The sequence below is a fragment of the Python bivittatus genome, unplaced genomic scaffold, assembly GCF_059951505.1.
Source record: "Python bivittatus isolate LINGU-HERP-01145 unplaced genomic scaffold, Pbiv_v1 ctg000480_np1212, whole genome shotgun sequence".
NCBI classification, from domain to species: Eukaryota; Metazoa; Chordata; class Lepidosauria; order Squamata; family Pythonidae; genus Python; species Python bivittatus.
In genome coordinates this window covers 53,878,842-53,902,286 of record NW_028277075.1, presented here as the reverse complement: position 1 = coordinate 53,902,286, position 23,445 = coordinate 53,878,842, and the positions used below count along the sequence as shown (strand labels likewise).

The 23,445-nt window shown below is 37.5% G+C and overlaps 1 protein-coding gene across 7 annotated transcripts in view; it reads right to left on the bottom strand.

The window, feature by feature from the left end:
- The window catches only part of GALNT18 (polypeptide N-acetylgalactosaminyltransferase 18), a 327,346-nt gene that overhangs the window by 57,650 nt on the left and 246,251 nt on the right, over positions 1–23,445 (bottom strand). For 6 of the 7 annotated variants that reach the window (XM_088145930.1, XM_088145929.1, XM_088145931.1 and 3 more), the window contains exons 7-9: positions 10,484–10,669; positions 8,260–8,397; positions 1,018–1,113 (exon numbers count right to left, since the gene is read on the bottom strand). In XM_088145930.1, the coding sequence (XP_088002056.1) occupies positions 1,018–1,113; positions 8,260–8,397; positions 10,484–10,669 (420 nt within the window). The remainder of the gene's footprint in view (positions 1–1,017; positions 1,114–8,259; positions 8,398–10,483; positions 10,670–23,445) is intronic. The other variant, XM_088145932.1, reaches the window with a different exon arrangement.

Below are 23,445 nucleotides of genomic sequence, written 5' to 3'. Positions count from 1 at the left end.
TGGGATAAAGGCCTTTGAAAAAAGTCTTGCTTATAAAGGACAATATGAATATTTATCAGTTAATGATTAGAGAGTCCCAATAACAATATAATTTTAGATACCATTGAATCATACAAATTCACATGTATTACTATTTGCCATTCTATTAGTAAAACTTCTGAAAACAACTTAAGAAATGATATCCAGTGACATACATATGTTTAATATGAGAACATAAGCCAGTAGGAATTCCTTATAGGACTTCTAAGATTCTAATCAGCCCAATAGATCACACACAGAAAAAGTTCTCAGTTGGACACTACTTCCCTGCCTCATCTCAAAAGGAACTAAACTGGGTGGCAAAAATTGTTATTTATTACTAGTGCAGCTCTCTAGTTTCTGATGGTCTTTGGATCAATTTATTCCTGGCCCATCTTGTAGTATCTAGAAGATAGGCTTTTCTATAAAATCACAATTGAGAGGCATAAAATAAAACTGATATAGCAACATTTGAACGGATTCACATGATGTTATGCAATGCTTCTCTAACAAAGGGCAAAATTAAACCATGGGACCTCCATGCCTAGTTGTTTCTTGAAGAGCCAAAATAACTACAGTTCTCTACTCTTTTATTTTAACCCAAGCATAGTTACTGGAAGAACAAGTGTATATGTGTGTCTGTGTGTGTTTTAAATGACATCAATATTTGAGATGTAGAAATATAGGTAAAATAAATGTCCTTGAATAGTTACTATTGCATTCACATTTGGGATCCTATTTTTCTAGGAAGAATAGTAAAACATTATGCCAACAATTCATTGCATTCACTATTTTCCAGTGTGAATAAATGGGACTTCTTGACAAGGCACTAATTAAGAGACTCATAATACTTAACATCACGGAACAAATAATATTTCCATGTACTATTAACAGTCTTAGAAAGTACTGTAGTAGAAAAAATGATTGCTAGTTACAGTATGGTTCTTTCCATAAATCCTGCTATGGGCGGGCATAAGATGCAAGACGAATTTTACTAACCTGTGGTGTCATTCCATGGCAGATGTACATGATTGGAATATTTTCTGTATCTGGTCCCTGATCAAGGCACAGATCACTTTTTAGGGAATTCTGTAGCTAAGAAATATAGAAAAGAGGGGAAAAGACTCAGAAAAAAGAATGTAAATTACCTGTTAAAACAGGACAAGTAGTATATCTGTTCACAACTATATTTTTGTAGTAAATGTTCAACCATCACTGAGAGAAAAAGCTAATCTGCTTAAATTAAACAGTAATGCATAATGTGAAACTTCATCATTGTCTGTAACATACCTTTTAATTAACTAATTAAATTTAGGCACTGCCTGTCTCTGAACTGTCTCTGAGCAGCTCAGTATAAAAAACTATAAAAGCACAATACAAAGCAAAGCAAGATGGGTTGTGGTCACTCTATACAAAAATACAGAAAAACCACATCCAACAAGTGGCTCCATCCATCTTAATGTAAGACCTGAGAGAACAACCAGGTCTTCAAGGTCTTATAGCCAACTTTTATTCAGTCTCAATTTAAAAAAAAAGTATTTCAAAATATTTGCATCCTCACAGAAATTCACTAGGATTCCAACAGTAGACTTGCTCAGCGAGAGGTTTGTTCAGTTCTTACCAAACTTCAGATCATCAATGCATATCTTCCAAAAAACTTATCATATAGTGATAGAATTATTGTTGCCAGATGATAAAATGCAAACTGTATTCAATGTATTTTCCCAGTGCCCCGGTCTTGTTTTTTAATATCCAACTAACTTCACAGTACTGCAAAATAGCATTATTTTGTACAGAACAGTACAGAGATACAATGTTCACATAAAAACATTTCTAAAGTACATTAGGATTCCAAATATCTGGAAGCTTCTGGGGAAGCAGTGGCAGAATGAAGATGCCTCCGTGAAGAGTGGAGCCAATGGCTGCAGGGGAATGAGGAGCCAGGAACGGATCTGTTCCTCAGAATTCTTCTTGGGATCCAGGAGAGGACTACGATCACCCACAATTTTGCTCTGTATGGAAGCTTCCCTCTGGCGTGTTTTAGAGCTCTGGGAGCTGGGGAAAACAATCCTGCCTTTGGCGTGGCACAGTGCCTTCAAATGGACACTGGATTCGTCTTTTATTTCCTTTCTTAACCAACTAAGGAATCACTTATTACTGATCTTCTTGGATGTTCAGAACCTCTAGAAGGGCAAGTTTCATTATGCCAGGAAAATTTCCTTCTAGGTGAAAGAAGTTGCATGTAAGTTTAAGGATTAAAAAGATAAAAAAATTACTTTTGGAAAACAGCAACAGGGGGACTAGAATGTTGATTTTGGAAAGCTAAGGGGCCATGTGGACTTGAAAGAATATATTTTGTGGGTTGTTTACATCTATCTATCTATCTATCTATCTATCTATCTATCTATCTATCTATCTATCTATCTATCTAGATTTTGAAATTAACTGTAAGAAATCCTCCCATGGGAAAATTTTGTTGACTGAAAATAAACATATGATAAGAAGGGACCAAAGAAGTTTGGCTAGAGGGAACCAGAGAGAACTAAAGGTTATAATTAGAGGAGAAGTGACCCATTAACACAATGGAGCAATATTATTTGAATTAGAAGAAATCAAAGCTGTTTGGGAACAATGTTCCCAGAAATTAATTTAATATGTCTGCCACTATATAAAGGAACTTAACAGAACATATAGAACAGGACCCCTTCATGGATCACTGCCATGTAGTGGCGAAGGAGCTTGCATAATTCAATGAAGCTATGAGCTATACTATGCAGGGCACCCAAGATGGACAGGTCATGGCAGAGAGTTCTGACAAAACATGGTCCACTGGAGAAGGAAATGGCAACCCACTCCAGTATCCTTGCCAAGAAAACCACATGGACAATATCAAAAGGCTAAAAGATATGACGCCAGAAGATGAGCCCCTCAGGTCAGGAGGCAGCCAATATGCTATGGGAGAAGAGCAAAGGGCAATTCCAAGTGGCTCCAGAAAGAGTGAAATGGCTGGGCCAAAGCCAAAAGGACGCTCAGTCATGGACGTATCTGGAAGTGAAAGAAGGTCCGATGCTGTAAAGAACAATATTACATAGGAACCTGGAATGTAAGATCTATGAATCAAGGCAAGCTGGATGTGGTCAAACATGAGATGACAAGATTGAACATCGACATCTTGGGAATCAGCAAATTAAAATGGATGGGAATGGGTGAATTTAATTCAGGTGACCATTATATCTACTACTGTGGGCAAGAAACCCTTAGAAGAAATAGAGTAGCTCTCACAGTCAATATGAGAGTGGGAAAGGCAGTAATGGGGTACAACCTCAAAAATGACAGAATGATCTCAGTGTGAATCCAAGGCAAACCATTCAACATCACAGTAATCCAAATCTACTCCCCAACCACTGATACTGAAGAAGCTGAAGTTGACTGGTTCTATGAAGACCTACAACACCTTCTAGAACTAGCACCAAAAAAAAAGATGTCCTTTTCATCATAGGGGATTGGAATGCTAAAGTAGGAAGTCAAGACATAATTGGAATAACAGGCAAGTTTGGCCTTGGAGTACAAAATGAAGCAGGGCACAGGCTAACAGAGTTCTGTCAAGAGAACAAGCTGGTCATAGCAAACACTCTTTTCCAACAACACAAGAGATGACTCTACACATGGACATCACCTGATGGTCAATACCGAAACCAGATTGATTATGTACTTTGCAGCGATAGATGGAGAAGCTCTATACAGACAGCAAAAACAAGACCAGGAGCTGACTGTGGCTCAGGTCATGAGCTTCTTACTGCAAAATTTAGGCTTAAATTGAAGAATGTAGGGAAAACCACTAGACCACTCAGGTATGACTTAATTCATATTCCTTGTGAGTACACAGTGAAGGTGATAAATAGATTTAGGGAGTTAGATTTGGTAGACAGAGTGCCTGAAGAACTATGGATGGAGGTTCATAACATTGTACAGGAAATGCAAGAAAGCAAAGTGGCTGTCTGATGAGGCTTACAAATAGCTGTGGAAAGAAGGAATGCAAAAAGCAAGGGTGAAAGGGAAAGATATAACCAGCTAAATGCAGATTTCCAGAGAATGGCAAGGAGAGATAAGAAGGCCTCCTTAAATGAACAATGCAAAGAAATCGAGGAAAACAATAGAATGGGGAAGACTAGAAAGCTCTTTAAGAAAATTGGAGATATCAAGGGAATGTTTTGTGCAAAGATGGGCATGATAAAGGACAAAAAAGGGCAATGCCAAAAAATGCTCAAACTACCGCACAATTGCGCTCATTTCACATGCTAGCAAGGTTATGCTCAAAATCCTACAAACTAGGCTTCAGCAGTACATGAACCAAGAACTACTGGATGTACAAGCTGGGTTTCAAAGAGGCAGAGGAACTAAATATCAAATTGCCAACATTCGCTGGATCATGAAGAAAGCATGAGAGTTCTAGAAAAACATCTACTTCTGCTTCATTGACTATGCAAAAGCCTTCGATTGTGTGGATCACAACAAACTGTGGCAAATTCTTAAAGAGATGGGGGTACCAGACCACCTTACCTGTCTCCTGAGAAATCTGTATGTGGGCCAAGAAGCAATAGTTAGAACCGGGTCATGGAACAACCTATTGGTTCAAAATAGGGAAGGAATATGACAAGGCTGTATACTGTCACCCTGCTTATTTAACTTATATGCAGAGTACATCATGAGAAATGCAAGGCTGGAAGAATCACAAGCTAGAATTAAGATTGCAGGGAGAAATATCAACAACCTCAGGTATGCAGACGATACCACCCGAATGGCAGAAAGTGAACAAGAACTAAAGAGCCTCTTGATGAGGATGAAACAGGAGAGTGCAAAAGCTGGCTTGAAACTCAACATTAAAAAAACTAAGATCATGGCATCTGGACCCATCAATTCCTGGCAAATAGAAGGGGTAGAAATGGAAGCAGTAACAGATTTTATTTATTTGGGCTCCAAGATCACTGCAGAAGGAGACTGCAGCCATGAAATTAAAAGATGCTTGCTTCTTGGGAGGAAAGCTATGGCAAACCTAGACAGCATATTAAAAAGAAGAGACATCATCTTGCTGACAAAGATCCACATAATCAAAGCTATGGTTTTTCAGGTAGCAATGTATGGCTGTGAGAGCTGGACCATAAGGAAGGCTAAGCGCTGAAGAATTGATGCCTTTGAATTGTGGTGCTGGAGAAGACTCTTAGGAGTCCCTTGGTCAACCAGTCAATCCTAAAGGAAATCAACCCTGACTGCTCATTGGTAGGATTGATACTGAAGCTCAAGCTCAGATACTTTGGCCACCTAATGCGAAGAGAGGACTCTTTGGAAAAGACCCTGATGCTGGGAAAGATTGAAGGCAAAAAGAGAAGGGGATGGCAGAGGATGAGATGGTTATATAGCATCACTGAAGCAATGAACATGAAATTGAGCAAACCTCAGGAGGCAGTGAAGGACAGGAAGGCCTGGCATGATATGGTTCATGGGGTCACGAAGAGTCGGACACAACTTAACGACTGAACAACAACAACAACATAGAGGAGAAAGAGATTTTACTGAATAAAATAGAGACTGAGACTGATCTGAATGTGGATTTGAAAACAGATTTAAAAACACCAAGCTGTAAGAGTGATATGGAGAAGGATGATATTTTGGATTTACAAATGAAACCGGTTGGGTCTGCCAATTTAAAAATGGTCTTAACAGAAGCTACAGAAGAGGAACAGATTTTATCGGACAAAATAGAGACTGAGGCTGATCTGAATGTGGATTTGAAAATGGATTTAAAAATTCCAGGCTACAAGAGTGATATGGAAAAGGATGTTACCTTGGATTTACAAATGAAACTGGCTTATCATAACTAAGGAGGACATACAAATAAGAAATCAGAAGAGTGACTTGGATGACTTTAATGTTTTGGATTTACAAAAGAGACTTGTTAAACTGATGAAGGAATTTCTGAGAGGAGACAAAGAGAAAATGATAAGAAATCAATTTCTGTGACATTGTGAAAGGATTAAAGATTAAGCTTTTTAAAATTAAATAGAAGGAAAATAAAGTCAATTTATTCAATCAGGGTTAAAATATATATGTTGTGGTTTCTGGTAGCTCTTAAGGAAACATTTTTCTCTGACCAGGTCTGAATGACAAAGATTTAAAGATTTACATGTTAAATTAGTGAAGGAGTCTTTCAGAGAGGTTTTAAAGATGTGTTTATAGATAACTGATAAGATATGAGGAGATATTTCTTTTGCTTTAGTCTTTCGAGAAAGTGATAAGATGGAATATAAAATGGAGTTATTTGATTAAGGTTAAACATAAATGTAATTATTTCTGGTAGCTCTTAATGGATATTTGCTGATTAGGACTGAATGATGAGTTTTTATAATTTGTTTATTGATAATAGATGAGATATGGGAAGATTTTTTTATTATTATTAATGAAACATTAGAGAAGGTGTTAATTCTCTGAAGTTGTTTATATTTGTCAGGAGGGAGGGGGAATAATAATCTTTTATATAACCCTTTTTTTTCTCAATTCTTTCCCCTCTTTTATTTTTTTCTCTGCACTTTTTCTTTTCTCTTTTTTAATCTTTATATTTTTCTTAGTTTGCATTAGTTTTTTACTTTGTATTTCTAAACTTTAATAAAATTATTATTTAAAAAAAAGGATTCCAAATATCTGGATGGTTGCTATATAGCAGCAAAGAGAGGTGTAAAATTGTCACTTTCCTTTCAGTTAGTGATCATCTAGATTTGCAACCTGCAACCAAAAAGATTTGCAAGATATGGCAACCCTGTACTACAAAGAATGAAATCATGTAAGGATTGGAAGGAATCTTGAAGATAATCTAGTCCAATTCTCTGCCTGGTATAGGATTCCACTACCTGGGGCATACAGTATCATTTCAAATGGCTTACATACTCATTGTTATGCAAGATATAAACAAACAAATAAATAAACAAATAAAATATTTATAACCCTAAACAATTCAGAGATGAAACTGAATCCATTTGTGGATTAATTTAATTTTGTAGATAAATTCACCCAATAATTTTTATTATTCTGGCTGTACATACATATGGTGGCCTCGGCAAAATTTTTACTTGCTGAAGCAGGTGGCTGTTCACAAGTATATTACAACATTTCTAATTAGTATATTCTGAAATTTTAATGGGTGCTTAATTTTTAAATGAGAGCCAGTTTGGTATAGTGAATAAGGCACAGGGCTAGAAACTGGGAGACCCCGAATTCTAGTCCTGCCTTAGGCACAAAGCCAGCTGGGTGACCTTGGGCCAATCACTCTCTCAGCCCTAGGAAGAAGGCAATGGTCAACTACTTCCAAAATCTTGCCAAGAAAACTGTAGGACTTGTCCAGGGAGTCGCCGGAAGTCATCAATGACTCGAAGGCATGTGCACACACACACATACACACACAATAATTAAATGAGCTCCACACAAACAATAACATGCTTATGTGTGAGGTAAAGTATCTGGAATATTGTGTGCAGTTCTGGTTGCTGCACCTCACAAAGGATACTGTGGAACTAGAGAAGGTTCAAAGGAGGACAACTAAGATGATCCAAGGGGCTGGAGTATGAAGAAATGTTGTGACATTTGGGGCTTTTTAATCTAGAAAGGAGGCGAATGAGAGGGAACATGACTGAGGTGTGCAAACTTATGCATGGTGTGGATAAAGTGGACAAGGAGAAGCTATTTTCCTCTTCCCAAAAAACTAGAATCAGAGGTCACCCAATGAAATTGAATCTTGGAAGAATCAGGGCAGACAAAAGAAAACATTTTTTTACACAGCATGTAATTAAACTTAGGATTTGCTACCATGAGATTTGATGCTGGCTACCAATGGCTGGCTTCAAAAAAGGGGTGGGCCAATTCCTGGAAGTCATGGGGAACAATGGCTATTAAACTGGATGGCAGTATGAGTGTCTCTGAAGGCCATCTGCTGAGTGACTAGTAGGCTTCCTTGTGTGGTTGGTTGGCCACCGTGATAAAAGACTGCTGGACTAGATGGGCCAGGGGTCTGATCCAGCAGGGCACTGCTTATGTCCTTACGAACACTGTTATCCTATGCTGATTAATCACAACACTCTTAATCTATAAATGGGCACAATTTTCCTTAAGGCTTTTCTCTGTGGGACATGGACAAGAAACTGCTTGCTACTATTTCTTTCCTAGGACTGCTCAAGCAAACAAAATGTCTCTTACCACCCCATAGGCAACAGTGTCTGAGTACATTCTCATCTCGGGATACACACTGACAAGATACCACCGGAAGGTCTTGCACTGCAGCTTTTTTCTCAAGGCCTTCCTCTCTGAGATATCCCCAATGTCAATTCCAGAATCCTATGCATGAGGGCCAGAAAAAAGATCAGAAATATCAAAATCATTCTTGTCATAGGCAGACCATTTGCTTCATTAATATTTCGACTTTAGGGATCAAAAGAAAACTTCCCACGGGCTTTGAGGGACTTTTAATTAGTTCCACAATGATCATTTCTGAAAAGGCAATTTTCAGATTCTAAAACAATTGAAACCAAATAGCAAGATGGTCTGGAAAACATATTTCTGTCAACAAAACCAGAAACATTTTCCAGACTCTACTAGCTGGAAAGATGAAGTGTGGCTTTATCAATGCGCCACAAAGACTCATTATATTTTTCTGTTGTTAGCTCATCTTTTTCTTTTTCACACATGAATATAAACATTTTAGATGGCCTTTTCATTAAATGCATTTGCAAAACTTTCTTATTTTAGATTTTTTTTTAATCCCGCCTTTATTATTTTTATAAATAACTCAATGCAGCAAACATACCTAATACTCCTTCCTCCTCCTATTTTTCCCAAAACAACAACCCTGTGAGGTGAGTTGGGCTGAGAGAGAGTGACTGGCCCAAAGTCACCCAGCTGGCTTTCATGCCTAAGGCAGGACTAGAATGCACCCTCCTGGTTTCTAGCCTGGTGCCTTAACCACTAGACCAAACTGGCCCTCTTTTACCTTTTAATTACATTTTTATAGCTAAGCCTTGCTGCTGCTAACATAGTTACATGGAGTTTAAGATATCCAAGTCCCATAAAGACCCTGTAAATGGAGATCACTTAGCTATCTCATTATAGCTAAGCTGTGGAGTTTCTGAGAAAGACATCTACATGGAAATTCAGGAGTAGGAACAATTTTTGATAGGAATCAAAATGATATTCTTTTTTTTTCCTGTTGATTATGCCCTTACACTCACATAGCCCAGAATAAATGTAGCATGGCTTCTGTTAATCTTCACAGACTGAACTGTAGAATGTTGCTGTCACTCAAGAAACATTCAGCATGGGCCCAGTGTTGATGGCACCTCAACAGCATGTGTGATAAGGAAGAAGGGCAATGGATGGAGGAAAAGGAAAAGGACAGTAGATGGAAGAAGAATGCTTGAGTCTGTTCTGTGATAAGGTTACCTTTGCACTGAATGAAGGCCCCTAAAGGGTTTTTTTTAGTGCCTTCATTTGTGTATGTGTGGGGGGGGGGGCGATGAAAAAATTATTTCAAAGAACATTGTAATAAATATTTTACAGGATATCATCACACATTGGGGTCTGAAGCAGAAAAAGCACACCTTTTTGTTTTCATGCATTTATCTTGCATTTAAATACATTTGCTTCCTGTATTTTAATAGAATATTATCTTCTGCCACAGAAACACAGGGATACAAACTAGCAATATTATAGGCATTATACCCAACGGAGAGAGAGAGTTCTCCAAACAGATCTGTTTTGATGACAGGATCCTGCAGTTATATAACCAAATCCTATTAATATTAGTAGTTCAGATTAGGGGTTTGTTCTTTGGATTTAATACTTTCAATTTCTCTCTCTATGGACTGGATATACTGCTACTGATTGATTGATTGATTGAAACTGTTTTTTAATGTTCTCCCAATATTTATTGTTGTTCTTAGTATTGTTCCTGCAGAAAACCAGTCCTATCAAAATCAATTAGAAATACAACTGAGCAAATCATTTCAGGTGACACAAATCGTGTGATAAACATTCATTGCTGAACGAGATCATGGCTTCTCAATCTTATCTTTATGATACAATTATCCTAATCTGGATCCTGGACTGTAAATTTGCTGAAATAATTAAATGTAGTTGCAGTCCTACTGTATTTTCTGATAATTGTAAAATGACCTGTTCCCAATTGATGATCCTCTTGGACTTGGCTAAGGGACATCCTGTCTTGGGCTTATGTGTTTCTCTCAACAGACTTCCCAGCTTAGCAAGACATGCTTTGAAGGTTATCAGTTATCTCTTGGTCTCACAAGACAGACTCTGCATATGAGCCTGGGAGAGGTCTCCATTCTTGAGAAAACATGAAATTGAAACTGATGGGGATTTGAAGCATAAGGTTTTATGGTCATACTGATGCTCATTTACAGCCTACCTCCTGAGGAATATTCCATGCCATGTAAACATGACTTTTAAACTCGTCCATCCAAACTTCAGCCACTCTTAGTGCATTTCTTCGGACATGAGATGTTAGATCTTCTGTGTATGGCTTATGAGCTCGTTCAATATGGGCAATCCTAGAGCAAGGCAGGACTTCAACGCTACCGCCACACTGCCATACCTAGAAAAAATAAATTTTGCTATATTGGACAGATCCATTCTACTAACATTTCAATAGCCCCCATACCAGATTTCACAATGTATAGGAATCTCTCCTAGTATAACTCATAGTGTGTGACAGCACATTGTAAATTCACTTCTGGTATTAAATAAAAGAAGTTCTACCTTAATTCTAGAGATATAATTGTCCCCTTCCCTATTTAGCACTTGAATCTGGGTAGTTGAACCTCAGGGAAGTAAAAAATAAAATAAATCCTACAAGGCTGAACTTACCTACTTTTGACCAATAGTACTCCTTTGAAGTAATCCCCTGAAGAACCCTAAATTTTGTGCAAGTTATTTTTTAGGCAAAAATGAGAGGATAAGATACCATCTTAAATGAGTACACTAACATAGCTGCAAGGCCCACTGAACTGGAGAACTCTGCTTCTTCCTTGGAAAATCTTTAAATAAATCTTCTCTGCAAAATATTGGTGTCAAGTAGAATTTTGGGAGGCTATTTTCTTTTAGCCCGACCGTGAAACATAGAGTTTCTGGACTGTTCTATTTTAGAATCGTGCAGATTGATCCTCCATCTCATATTGGCTGAAATAAGCTGGCTGGCCATTAAGTCAGAAAATGAAAATTAATTTTGCCAGGTTTGTTCATTTCCTGTTAATACACTGGTTCTCAGCAAGTGACAACACCTTGAATACCTTGTATGGGCACTTAAACAGGCCTCTTTAGTCCTTGGATGGGAGACAACCAAGGAATGAATATCAGGACAGTAGCTTAAGAAGCCAAAAAAGGCAATGGCGGATCACTTCCATATTGTTGCCAAAGAAATCCATGAGGAGTCCAACTCGAATAGACGACTTTCTTTTTCCTTTTCATTCATCTATTATGCCAGGATGGTGTTCTGTTCAGAGACCTATTTCAGATAGTTTGGCCATTAGACTGCAATACAATAGACCGGCATGCTGGCTGGGGAATTCTGGGAGTTGAAGTCCAAATATCTTAAATTGCCAAGGTTGAGAAACACTGCAACAGACATTTGACAGCATGAAACACTAGAAGAATATGGAACAGATTCAGGATATTTATAAGGGTGGTACTCTGTTCTGTTTTTTGCGGGGGGGGGGGGTTGAGTCGTTGCCTAATTACATCCAGCATATGCTAGAAGACAAAAGCTTCATGCAGGATGATTGATCCTCCACCTCATATTGACTTCACCCTTATGTTAATAAGAGCCTCTCTTTTTTCTTCTAGAATTTTGCTATGTACTCAAAACAAGGGGTGGGGCACTTTTTTGTCTCAAGGATATCAAGCTGTTACAGAAAGCAATAAGACATTATTAATATCAGTATACATTTGTGAGGAATGTTTAAAAAAGTACCCATAAATTGTTTTGCAATAAGATAATATAGAATAAATGATGCTTCTGAATGTTAGCTGATTTTCTCTGGCAGTACATGTCATTTGTTTTCATTTCTTTTCATAATACAGAAAACTACAATAGGTTATAACAGAAAATAAAGAGACAGAAAGTACAAAATATACAATCATAAGGGTAATATAGATAAAAGGACATATTCTATCCTGAAATTTCACATTCCAAAGATTTATGAATGATGTCCATTTTTGTTTGAGTTCTGTTGGCTTATAACACAGTAAGTTAATTTCACAAACAATGCTAAGGGCTATATTTTCTCATTCTGATCCATATGTTAAGGTGGTTTTGCTGCTTCCCAGTGTTTGCAATGTTAATCTTGGATGCTGTTATTAAAAATAGGAGAAACAGTAAATTTATCCACTCCATCATTTCTTTAAAGTAGCACATGACTTTTGGAGTTTATAATTCTCTGGTAACTGGTCACCTGTCATATATTGACTATTACATAACACACTATCCCCACCCCGCAATTGAATATGAATGCATAGTGAAAAATCTTATCTATGTGCCAGATTGAGGTGGAGTTTCCTTTTCCTTTAATTCCTTTTGTTTCTAGGGTTTTTTTTAACCATCTGCTGTAATTGCCGTAAAACTGCTTTTGTGTGACGTTTTTCTGACAAGCACATGCAACAGAATGGGACAAGAACAAACCCACATATTCTGGTTTTGCCACATGGCTTAATCAGATGCATATTCGAAAACCTGCTTTTAACAGTACTAAGAAAGCACCATTTTACCATTTAATTTAAAATTAAATCTGGTAAGACCGAATGCTTAATCACTGTTTTTCCCCAAATCATTGTCTGAAATTCAGGACAACTCAACAATATTTCCTCATCATCGTGATTTCCAATAAACCCATCAGCAGGAGTCCAATCTCATAGAACTGATAAGAACAAAACATGTCAAAAGCTGTGTTTTTTTTAAAAATCAATTTCACCTATACAGTAATGCTGTTATATCTAATATACACGGATTATTCTAGCTACAGCTGCTGTTTCTTCCATACATCAGTTTCACAGAAGTGTGGATCACAGTTACTATCTCTCACATTAAGGTACACAATAAGGTTGTTTTTGTACCAATAGGTAAAAACTTTGAAAGTATTGCAACCAAGCTTGGCATCTCTGTGGAACTACAGTAAATTAGAAGCTTGCAAACATCCTTGGTGCCATGAACCTTGCTTTCTTCTCATTCCCACCTGACGCAGTGGACTGTCTGGAAGCAGGTGGGTCCATAAATGATGGCCTGTCTATTACCCAGCCTCATTCATGCTCATTCAAAAATTGACAATAAAATTTTATTTTCTGTTTTCTTTCTATAGGCCAGTTGGTCTTACATTCCTGATCTTTGCTATTCTCAAGCCTGCCCACAAGCTAATGGGGAAAAGACATCAAGTTTGCCTAGGAATTATTTTACAGCTGTATGGTATTCTCCCATTTTTACACATCAGTATATTACATGGGAACTGTATTTTTTTCGTCATACTAAAAATGTCAAATGATGCAATTGTTAATTCTTGAAGCCCAGTGAAGTGTAAATCTGTAGAGTGGGGGCTGAACAACAACTCTTGATTTTGAATAGTCTTGATCTTTCTAATGAGTTGGAAATAGGAGGTGACATTTAAGGTTCTACTTTACCATACCTTTGACTGTGCTACTAATTCTATAATTCAACTTCAAAATTAAGCTGCGCCTGCTTATAATGCACACACATACACAATCAGTCTGATTTAACATGTGCTACAATATGGTTTGTAAACAGCAATTACTCAGTTCCTTGGCACATTCCAATTAATCAAACCTGTTGGTCTTCTCTTCTTGTCTAAACACTGTCAGTCTTTGTTCTATTTCTGAAGTCTCATTAATTACACTGCTTCAGGAAGCATGAATTCATTTAAAATCTTAAATGTTAAGCAGAAGCTGTCAAGGCAAGGGCTGATGCAACTAGCTGGCTGCACAGAGCTGAGTCAAAATCCAGTCTAATTATTTATAAGGATTAATGTGACTAGTGTTTTACAAATGTTGGCCTAAATGCATCCAGCATGCTAAAATAAACTAAAAATAAAATAAAAGTACATGTTTAGGGCTTTCACATATATTATCCTTTGCTTGACTCCGTCCCCATGATAAACACGATAGACAATAAAAGCAACTGAGACTTTATATTGGATGGGGGAAAGGCTGATTTTGGGCTGCACTAATGTATATGGTGGCTGAGAAAATAATCTAGGAAGATGTTGATTCAGGTCTCACTGTTGCTGGGTGCTCACAGAGTGACTCAGGGAACCCATGATTCTCTAGGCTAGCCCATGCTTCATTGGGCTGGTGAGAACTGTGGTCCAACAATATTTCAGTGTCTGCATGTTCCCCATCCTCAATGAAATCCTTTTAGTTCAGTCTTTGCAGAAGCTATGGATATTCCTGTATAATGCCTAGTGCAGTTTGAGTTGCACCACATCCTGGAAAATGTATCTCATACTTTTCCAAAGGCCTGCATATGCTCAGAAGCTTTCAAAATCTCCATCCATACACAACACAGATGAAATCATCTACCTTCCAGAAAAAAATTCCAGATAATTCAATATGAAAGAAGGACCCTATTCATGACCATTGAAGTGATGACTTTTGTATAAGCTTTTTACCACCCTATTGGTATGGCCTGCTAGTTCCACGCTAAATATAGCTCAGGCACGGAAATGTAATAATATCCTAAGCTTCATATTAGGGTGACAGATTTTTCCATGCTGTTCTTCTCAGTCTGCTTCTTTCATCCTTATGTGGAAGGTACGAAGAGTTACATTTTTGAGTCAGAAATATATTTTAGCTGCTGTTGTCTCTTCTTTTTTATTTATAGTTTTTGGGAATACCCATGTGTTCATATATACATACATACCCACATTTACAAAGTATACGTATTTTAAAGCATTAGGAATAACACATGAACAAAAATATCCATAAAAGCTAAAATCATTTTTGTAAGCTTTTAAGTCATTTGATGTGACCTCTCCTAAACATTAGAATTTATTAACAAATGAACAAATTTTCATCACCAGTCAGCAAGGAATATATAGAAACAATTTGTTTAATGCTAAATTTGCCATTGTGGTTATCCGTCTTCTACTCTATTTTTACTTAATTGTTTCATTCTGTAGTTTTAATTTTACATTGGACCATACACTTTTAATTTGCATTTAGCTTCATGAACCATGACATTTTACAGCACATTGAGGGCTTCAACTTGGTGCTCTTTCAGAATTGGGTTTAATTCCACAAAGGACTAGCTTTCTTTTTGAAGACAGTTGCAGTGAACATGCAACTGCCTGCAGGAAGCCAATATCATTTGAGTGACATCAGTGGAGCTGGGCAGAGATTTATTTAGAGAGCCCACTCTAGTTTTAATAATGACTGAACAGGACATAAATCAGTGTATGAACCAGATCTGTTAGTCCATGGGTGCTTCAAAATAGCAACATTATCATGAACATGGCATAGCAAGGCTTGGTTTAAAAGAGGTTTGAACAACTTTTTTATGGATAAAAGTTGTGGGCAAGTGATATTGATGATATTGAGGGTGTGGGGCATGCCACACTTGGGATGATACTGGATCTTGGGGTGATTATTAAGATTTTTGGAAACTACAGATCTTCCTGTCCCCAAATAGCAGGCCACCACTGTCATCAGAGGCAGTAGTCTTCATTGTACTCAGGCAAAGAAGCAATGTAAAGATATAACAGTGGATTAATTGTTATCCTATATCCTATCTTGCTTTCTCCTTTCCTCCTCTTCAAAATCTGTTAATAATTACTAAGGGATCTGGAGATGGCATGAACTGGGACAGAGCATAGGAGGGGAAGAGCAGGGATGAATGGGCACAGGTTAAAAGGAAACGGAAAAAGAAGTATTGAAGTTAGAGAACTCTTTGAATTATTAGGCAATCTCATGTTTGCCTAATATTTGCCTGCTGAGTTTGTTCAAATACCAAGGCTTCACTAACCATTTGCTGAATTTACTTCATGACGAAATTGACACCCTGCCAATTGCCCTCTTCACTTTCAGTCTATCATCATTAGCATGCCATTTTCAGTGAAAAGGTTTGGATTTGGTACATTAAAATATACTCATCTGTCTCCCACTGTAACCCCCAGAGTATCACATTCACTGGTCCAAAAACAAAAGAAACTGGCAAAAAAATGAAAGCTGCCCCTTTTCCTTTATGGTGGGTCAAAATAGTAATTGGATCAGATGTGAACTAGCTGTGTTACTCACCTTTTCTTCTTTGCAGGACTTTTAAGTAACATGCTTCCTTTCCCCCAAACACTGAGATCATAAAGATGATTCATAGACAATGGGTAATGCTGCCACTATGTATAATTATGCCTGCTGTAGCTACAGGAAGCCTACTAAAGCATTCATGGGGAAAAGAGAAGAAGAGAAAATTATGCCACTGGAGGCATGACACAGACAAATTGAACCAACCACTGAAATCAACTTTGCTCCGAGAAAAAGGCAACTGGAAACATAGTGATAGAGACGGAATTCTTGCACTATTTTCAAAATAGGGCTGTTTCTATCATAAAATGTCAATAATTTTGAAATCATATCCCCCAATCCTTCAGTGAGTAGGGCCCATGATATTCAGGCCATGAAATACTTTTGTAATTATTCTAATCACATGGAAATTTACTGAAGAAACCTCAGCTAAGTCCTTGCAAAAATTTCACATGTCAAACTCCTGCTCCATGTCATTAGCAGAAAAAGGGCTGCAGATGAAGATTTTCCTCACTAGTCCGGGGGTGGGGGTGGGGTTGCCTGCTTTATTGTCATCTAGCAATTACAGCCTTGCACTGGAGGGTACAAAGTTGGCAATCTTATTTGTGAGAGTGGCCTATGAAACCTCTTTTTGATCTTTCTTACAATCCCAGAAGAAGGGCATACTATGCACTGAAACAGATCTCCAGTGTGGCAAGAGAAGAACCTTGTTTGAATCTCTGAAGATGACTAGCAATTAGTGAAAAACAAAACACTTCACCATCAGAACAGAGTTCTCTAGGTCATCAACAGTTAGCATCAGGATGGGAGACACTGCAGGCACTCTGCTCACATCCTCACTGAATTGAGACACAATGTTTTAAAAAAATCCATAGACGAAAGTTGAGAAATAATTGCAGTAATTTGAACAGAAATCCAAAACACCTCATCACAACTGAGAATACTAGCCTGTGCTCATTTTATGCAAATCTGTATCATGCTTTTCTTGCTTCTGAATTTGCTCAGTTTAGGCAATATGTTCATCCTAGCTGGCATCCTCTTGAACTGGGTGGGAGGTGGAATGGAAAAATCAGGAAGAGGCAGGTAGGGACCTTGGGTGAATAGAAGACTGCTGCATTTCTGTTGTTCATCTTTGGAACCACCTTTGTGAAATGCTAATTAGTCCATGAGCCAGACAAAACCTAAGATCAGAACATCATATTTTTTTTCTGCCCATTACCCAGTAGACTAAGGAGCAGGGGAGATCTGAAGTACAATGAGGCATGCAAGAAGCAACTAAGTTATTATAACAAGTAATAATAAGGATGGAGTGATTTGTGTGAAAGCAAGAGACATATATTTGAAGCAAAAGGTGAAAGGTGAAAGATAAATGAGTGAAGTATCAGAAAGCTGCAGTCCCCTTCTACTGAAGTTAAGGTTTCACAAGAGGAATAATGTCCTACAATGCAGTTTATAATTGATGGACTTGTTGTTATGATGATTTATTTATAAACTCAGTTCTCTGCAAAGAACACTGTTTTTATGACTTTCTATAAAATTAACTTAAGATTGTGGTATAGTGCTTTTCTTTGACATATTGATGCGACATGCAACTCATTTTATGGTTATCTGCATTCTGTTGTAGTTATATTTGCAAGTCTAAAAGCCTTGGAACCCTCATTTTCATAAACTAGAAATAAGAGTAATCAAAGCAGTCTAACATCCACATTATAATTATGCAATGATAAAGAATATATCGGTTGAATACCGCATAGAATAATTATTATTCATAAATGCTGCAAGTCATCGATGCCATAAGCCTACAAAATGCTTTGTAAAGGCATATATCATCTTAGTAGACTGGAACAATTCTAGCATAATGAAGCTACCTTTGGACCTGTGATTGTGAACAACCTCTGACACTGTTACACTGTATGACAACAGTAGAGTAACAAAACAAATGAAATGATTCTACCACAGTCAATCAAATCACATTAATAAAAAATAATGTATATATAGAAACTTCTCTATAGATAGAGAAGAAAACATTTCATGATGGCCAGTAAATGTTCCTCTACATATAAAAACATAAACAATAAAAAGCATGCTTAATTCTTCTTTCTCCTTATGGATTAAGGCACCTTAGGGGACATCACTTTAGTGGGCTCATGTGTTAATTGGATTGTCTTTCCTTTAGCAATCTGGAACCACCAAGAGCAGGCACAACATTTAAATAGTTAAAGAGATATCACTAGCATATTCCTAAGTACATTTATCTAGGCCTGAAATATGATTTATTTTAATCAGATTTACACCGCAGTGGTAGGGAGATCAATTCAATGGTTCCAATTCAATATTTTCTCTTATACACAGGCTTTGCATGGTTTAAAACAGGGACCAACAATTTGTCTCTGCAGGACTACGTGCAAATCCTCAATCTCTTTTCCTTGAGCCCTCTCTGTCCAAAAGACATTAGCATGGTTACCCATCATTTTAGGCAGGAAACACGAGACAGCTGCACTCTAAGCCTTACAAAAGGATAAACATGGGTAAAAATAACTTTTTCACCAAAGCAGAAAATCCAAATGATTTTTTTTTTTTTTGTCTTCTGCAGATAAAGTTTTGGGAGGCCCCTAGCCACTAAAGAGTTGTTCACCCTATTTTAAAATGTAAATGGTTTTAAAAGGGGACCAGACAAATTCATGGAAGATGAGTTTATTAATGACTATTAGTTTTGATGTTTATTATCTCTGGAATCATGGGGGTTTATTTTTGTTGTTTTGCCTGCAAATCAGACTTGACACCTGGCAACTACATTGGCAAGTCCATGCAGTTTTCCAGGCAACTTTTTGGAAGTCGTCTGCCATTGCCATCTTCCTAGGGCAGAGAGGGAGTGAATGGCCCAAAGTCACCTAGCTGATTTTGTGCCCAAGGCATGACTAGAACTCAGGTTTCTCCACTCCTAGCCCAGTACTTTAACCACTAGACCAAACTGGCTTTCAGAATAATTAAGTAGCATATATTAAGTACCAGATGATAGGAAGCAACAGTAGAAGAGGGCTATTACCCTATTGTCCTTTCTCATGAACACCCTTATTGCATCAGGTTGTTCAATATATGATACTGGATATTGGTTTACATTCCCATGTTATAAGTGGCATTTGATCTGCTTAACTAAAAAATGCCCATGCCTATAAATGAAAACTGTTGAAAATACTATCAATACTTACTGGAAATGTGCTAAGGGTATTCATCAGATTTGGCTGAATCCAAGTTCCTAAAATGGAATAGGGTAATTCAGAATGGATGTTACTTCTTTCTGTGCTGAAGTAGGTAGGTCTGAACCTGTTCTGGTCAAGAGTCTGGGCCTCTGCAAAGTTATGATCTCCTGGAGCCTTGGCAGGAAATTAACTTTTTAGCTGTTTGGATAAAATGGCAGAATGGAGGAGCTTTATTTATTTATTATGGGCTGAGACAGAGAGTGACTGGCTGATGGTGCATGTAACCTCATTCTCCCTTTTCTTCATCGAACACTACTTCACATTGGCTGCCCACAAATCATATTGGCCACTGCTATCAGGCAATCACTGAGTTTCTAGTAAGTGGTGGTAGGGAGACAGTAAGGTAGAGAAAGAGATCTTTAGTTCCATCATTTGCTCTGCAATGTGGTTATGCTTCATTATTGCTGATCTCTGATCCAGAAAGGCCCTGTGACAATAGTTTCTGAGTGTATTAGCTACTTGACATGGTCTAAGAACAGATTCATTTTATGGAAGAAGACCACCAAATTAATCCCTTATTTTTTCACCTCAGCACCTAACAATCAGCTCCAAAATTTTTAGAAAAGGTCATCATCAGTCCTTATGAACACCTTTTCCTACTGTCCAACCCCTCCTCCCCCTCCCCTCCGCACAACCTATTTGAAGGGGCTATCTGTGTTACCCACAGCAAAGGAAATAATGCTGCCCATTATTATCACATCTGTCTCCAAACAACAAATGTATAGGCAAGAACAAAAAGATTTTAAAGGCATGCAGCTCAAAAGCAACCACAACAAATTCTATGAAATATGGGAAGCTTTAGCTATAATAAACCTCAGATTTGTTTGAAAATTTGAATACTGTACAATGGCTCAAATATATCAAGCAATTTAGAACTTTTCTAAATCTCAGGACAGCAACTATTTCTCAGGTTGTGCCTATTGTGCATTTTGAGATAGGAGCAAGGAATTGAGTCTCTACCCTTTAAAGTTGCTTGCTTTCATGTTCATCATAACTCTTACTTTCTCTGTTCTTTGGATCATTTCCCAGTGGGCAGTGTTCATCATACAGACATTGTTCCATGACTGTTAGTCTAACTGTATCTTAAAATTATGGCCTATGTAGTATCTTTTCCCTTCTTTTGGAAGGTATTGTTCATGAGCAAATGGAGATCTTGTTAACTTCCCGAAGACTCATTTCTTAGTTGCAGACTTATTCTGCATAGAGGACAAAAACAATGAATACATTTGCATTGTCAAACATCTACTGTATTAATTGTTTCTCATAAGGTTGCGTTATAAATATTCATTAATCAGCTATAACTTAGGTTAGTTCTGAACACTGCGAAATGGTAGAGATATACTGTTAGAATTACCAGTCCATTATAGCCCTGCAATTTATTTTGATGCCATTACAGCACTGTAATGTATTTTGAGGCAGCTAGAAGCAATATTTTTTTGCTACCCTTGCACACTATAGACTTCTAAATGTGAAAATATTTTTATATAAGCCAGGTTTGGCATCTGTGGAGAGAGTAAAAAAAGAATTAAAATAACACTGAGTTTTATTTAAATGATCCAGCAGATATTCCAAAGTTTTAGTGACACAAAATTATGTGCCTTTATCTTGCCCTGTCCATGAGTGTTAACTTCAGCACTGGGTAAGCTGAATTGTCTGCTCAGCATATTACTTGAGAGATTTGGGGCCATATTTTGTCATGAAAATTATTAGGAAAGTCTCATAGGGACCACTGATCAAATTCCTTGCCAGTGTACAGAATTATCAAGTCACTCAGCTCAACATACAGTGCACAAATTCAAAAAGGGAAACCAGCTTTCTGTGGAGCTGTCTCGACCCTGTCCTGACTCACCGATAGCTCCTTCAAAAGATGTACCAATCTCGTCTGTAATATATCTTCGTAAAGAATTTGCCCTTTGACAAGTCCAAGGAAAAGCAGGGATTAGGGAGACATAGAATGAACGTGTCTAGAGGTTTTTTGCAGCCTCCACTGTGTATGAAGTTTTACATAGACATTTGTGCCGCCTTAATTTTCCTTTATTAAATATATTTCTCAGCAGCCTTTAGACATTCAACAGGGGGAAATGTAAAGTATTGCATTTAGAAAAATGTAGGGTACATGTACAAGAAGGAGGATTCATGGCTTGGAAGCACAACGTTGGAGAAGGACTTTGGGAAGATCATTGACAATATGCTGAACATGAGCCACTAGGGTAAAACATCTGCTAGAAGGGCTAACACAGTTCTGCAATGTATTAGAAGAAGCACTGTATCTAAGACATGCAAAGTACTTATTCCCCTCTACTCTTCAGTGATGAGATCACATTTGCAGCACAGTGTAAGATTCTGGGCACCACATTTCCAGAAGGACATTGACAGACTGGAACAGGTTCAGATCATCAGGAATGTGAAGACCTTCCATATGAGGACAGTCAGAGTAACTTGGGATGTACATTCTGGAGAAAAGAAGACTAAGGTAGATATGATATCATTCATAAAGGGCCACAGGGAAGATGGTTAGGAACTATATCCCATTGCCACAGAAACAAGGACAAGAAATAGGGGTATAAGTTGCAGCTATCTAGATTTCATTTAAATATAAGGATAAACTTTCTGACGGTAAGATCTGAAACATTCTACTTATGGAGATTGTGGGTTTTCCATAATGTTTTTCAGGCTAGACACTACCAAAGGTTGGCCCACGTAATCCTTGAAGTCCCTTCAACCACCACACTTCTATGAGTCTGTGACTTATAATGTAAAATGGTAGAATTCAGTATCTTTTATAAAAGCATCTCAAATTTCATCAGTTGTAAAATAAACAATTTAATTAAAATCCAGAGAGAACAAATATGTTTTTAAACTTTTCAAAGCTGTGACAAATGAAGCACCCATTACCTCTCCTCAGGGAGGCTAACCCACAAGCTAGGGCCCTCTTCTCTCACTGGTGCTAGCCAATACAGTAAACCTTTCATTTTGCAGACCATAATTCAGCAGACTTGAGATGTAATCTGAATTTAAATCCATTGTTTGGTGAATCAGTCTGGACAATGTTTACATATTTGATGTACATTATGTACATTTTATATACATTTGACATACATTAGCTATGCATGATTCATGTGAAAACACCCATTTGCCATGTAATAGACATTCAGCTGTAACACACACTCTTTCCTCCCATTAGTCTGTTATGGTATTAATCATAGTAATAGGCCAAAACTAAGGGCATCCAGAGAGAACAATAAAACAGAATCATATGAGTGTGGGCAGTCCTTCGATTCAGCTGGGTCTAATCTGTTAAAAGTTTAAAAGCCAGTACCAACACCAGGGCCCAGAAATGTGCAGCCAGCTAATGCATTGTAATATATCTCAGAAATTTAGCTGTAGTGAAGATGTAAACATACATATTCTGGAGAAAATGAAGTTTGTTCCCTACAGCACTGTTTTTCAGACCGTACTTAGGAAGTACGGTCTGAAAAAAATTAAAGCATGCATAATTGACTCTAGTTCAGCTTTCCTCATATACAGTCACAGCCAACATGCTAACTGAGATTGGTAAAAGACATTAATTACTTCTACCAATGATACAGAGAGATACATGTTAATACAGAGAGACAGACCTCTAAGGAAGATCAGAGTAACCTCCGAACAATGAATTTGGCTGTTCACAAGGAAAACAATTTATTCTTCTATCCAGATAAGAACAGTATCCAGAATTTCTGTCCATTTCCAGAAATGCCTCCAAGAACCTATTCAGGAATTTTACAGCCTCTAGAGGATTAGTATACAGAAATCATAGAGAGAGCTGTGTGTC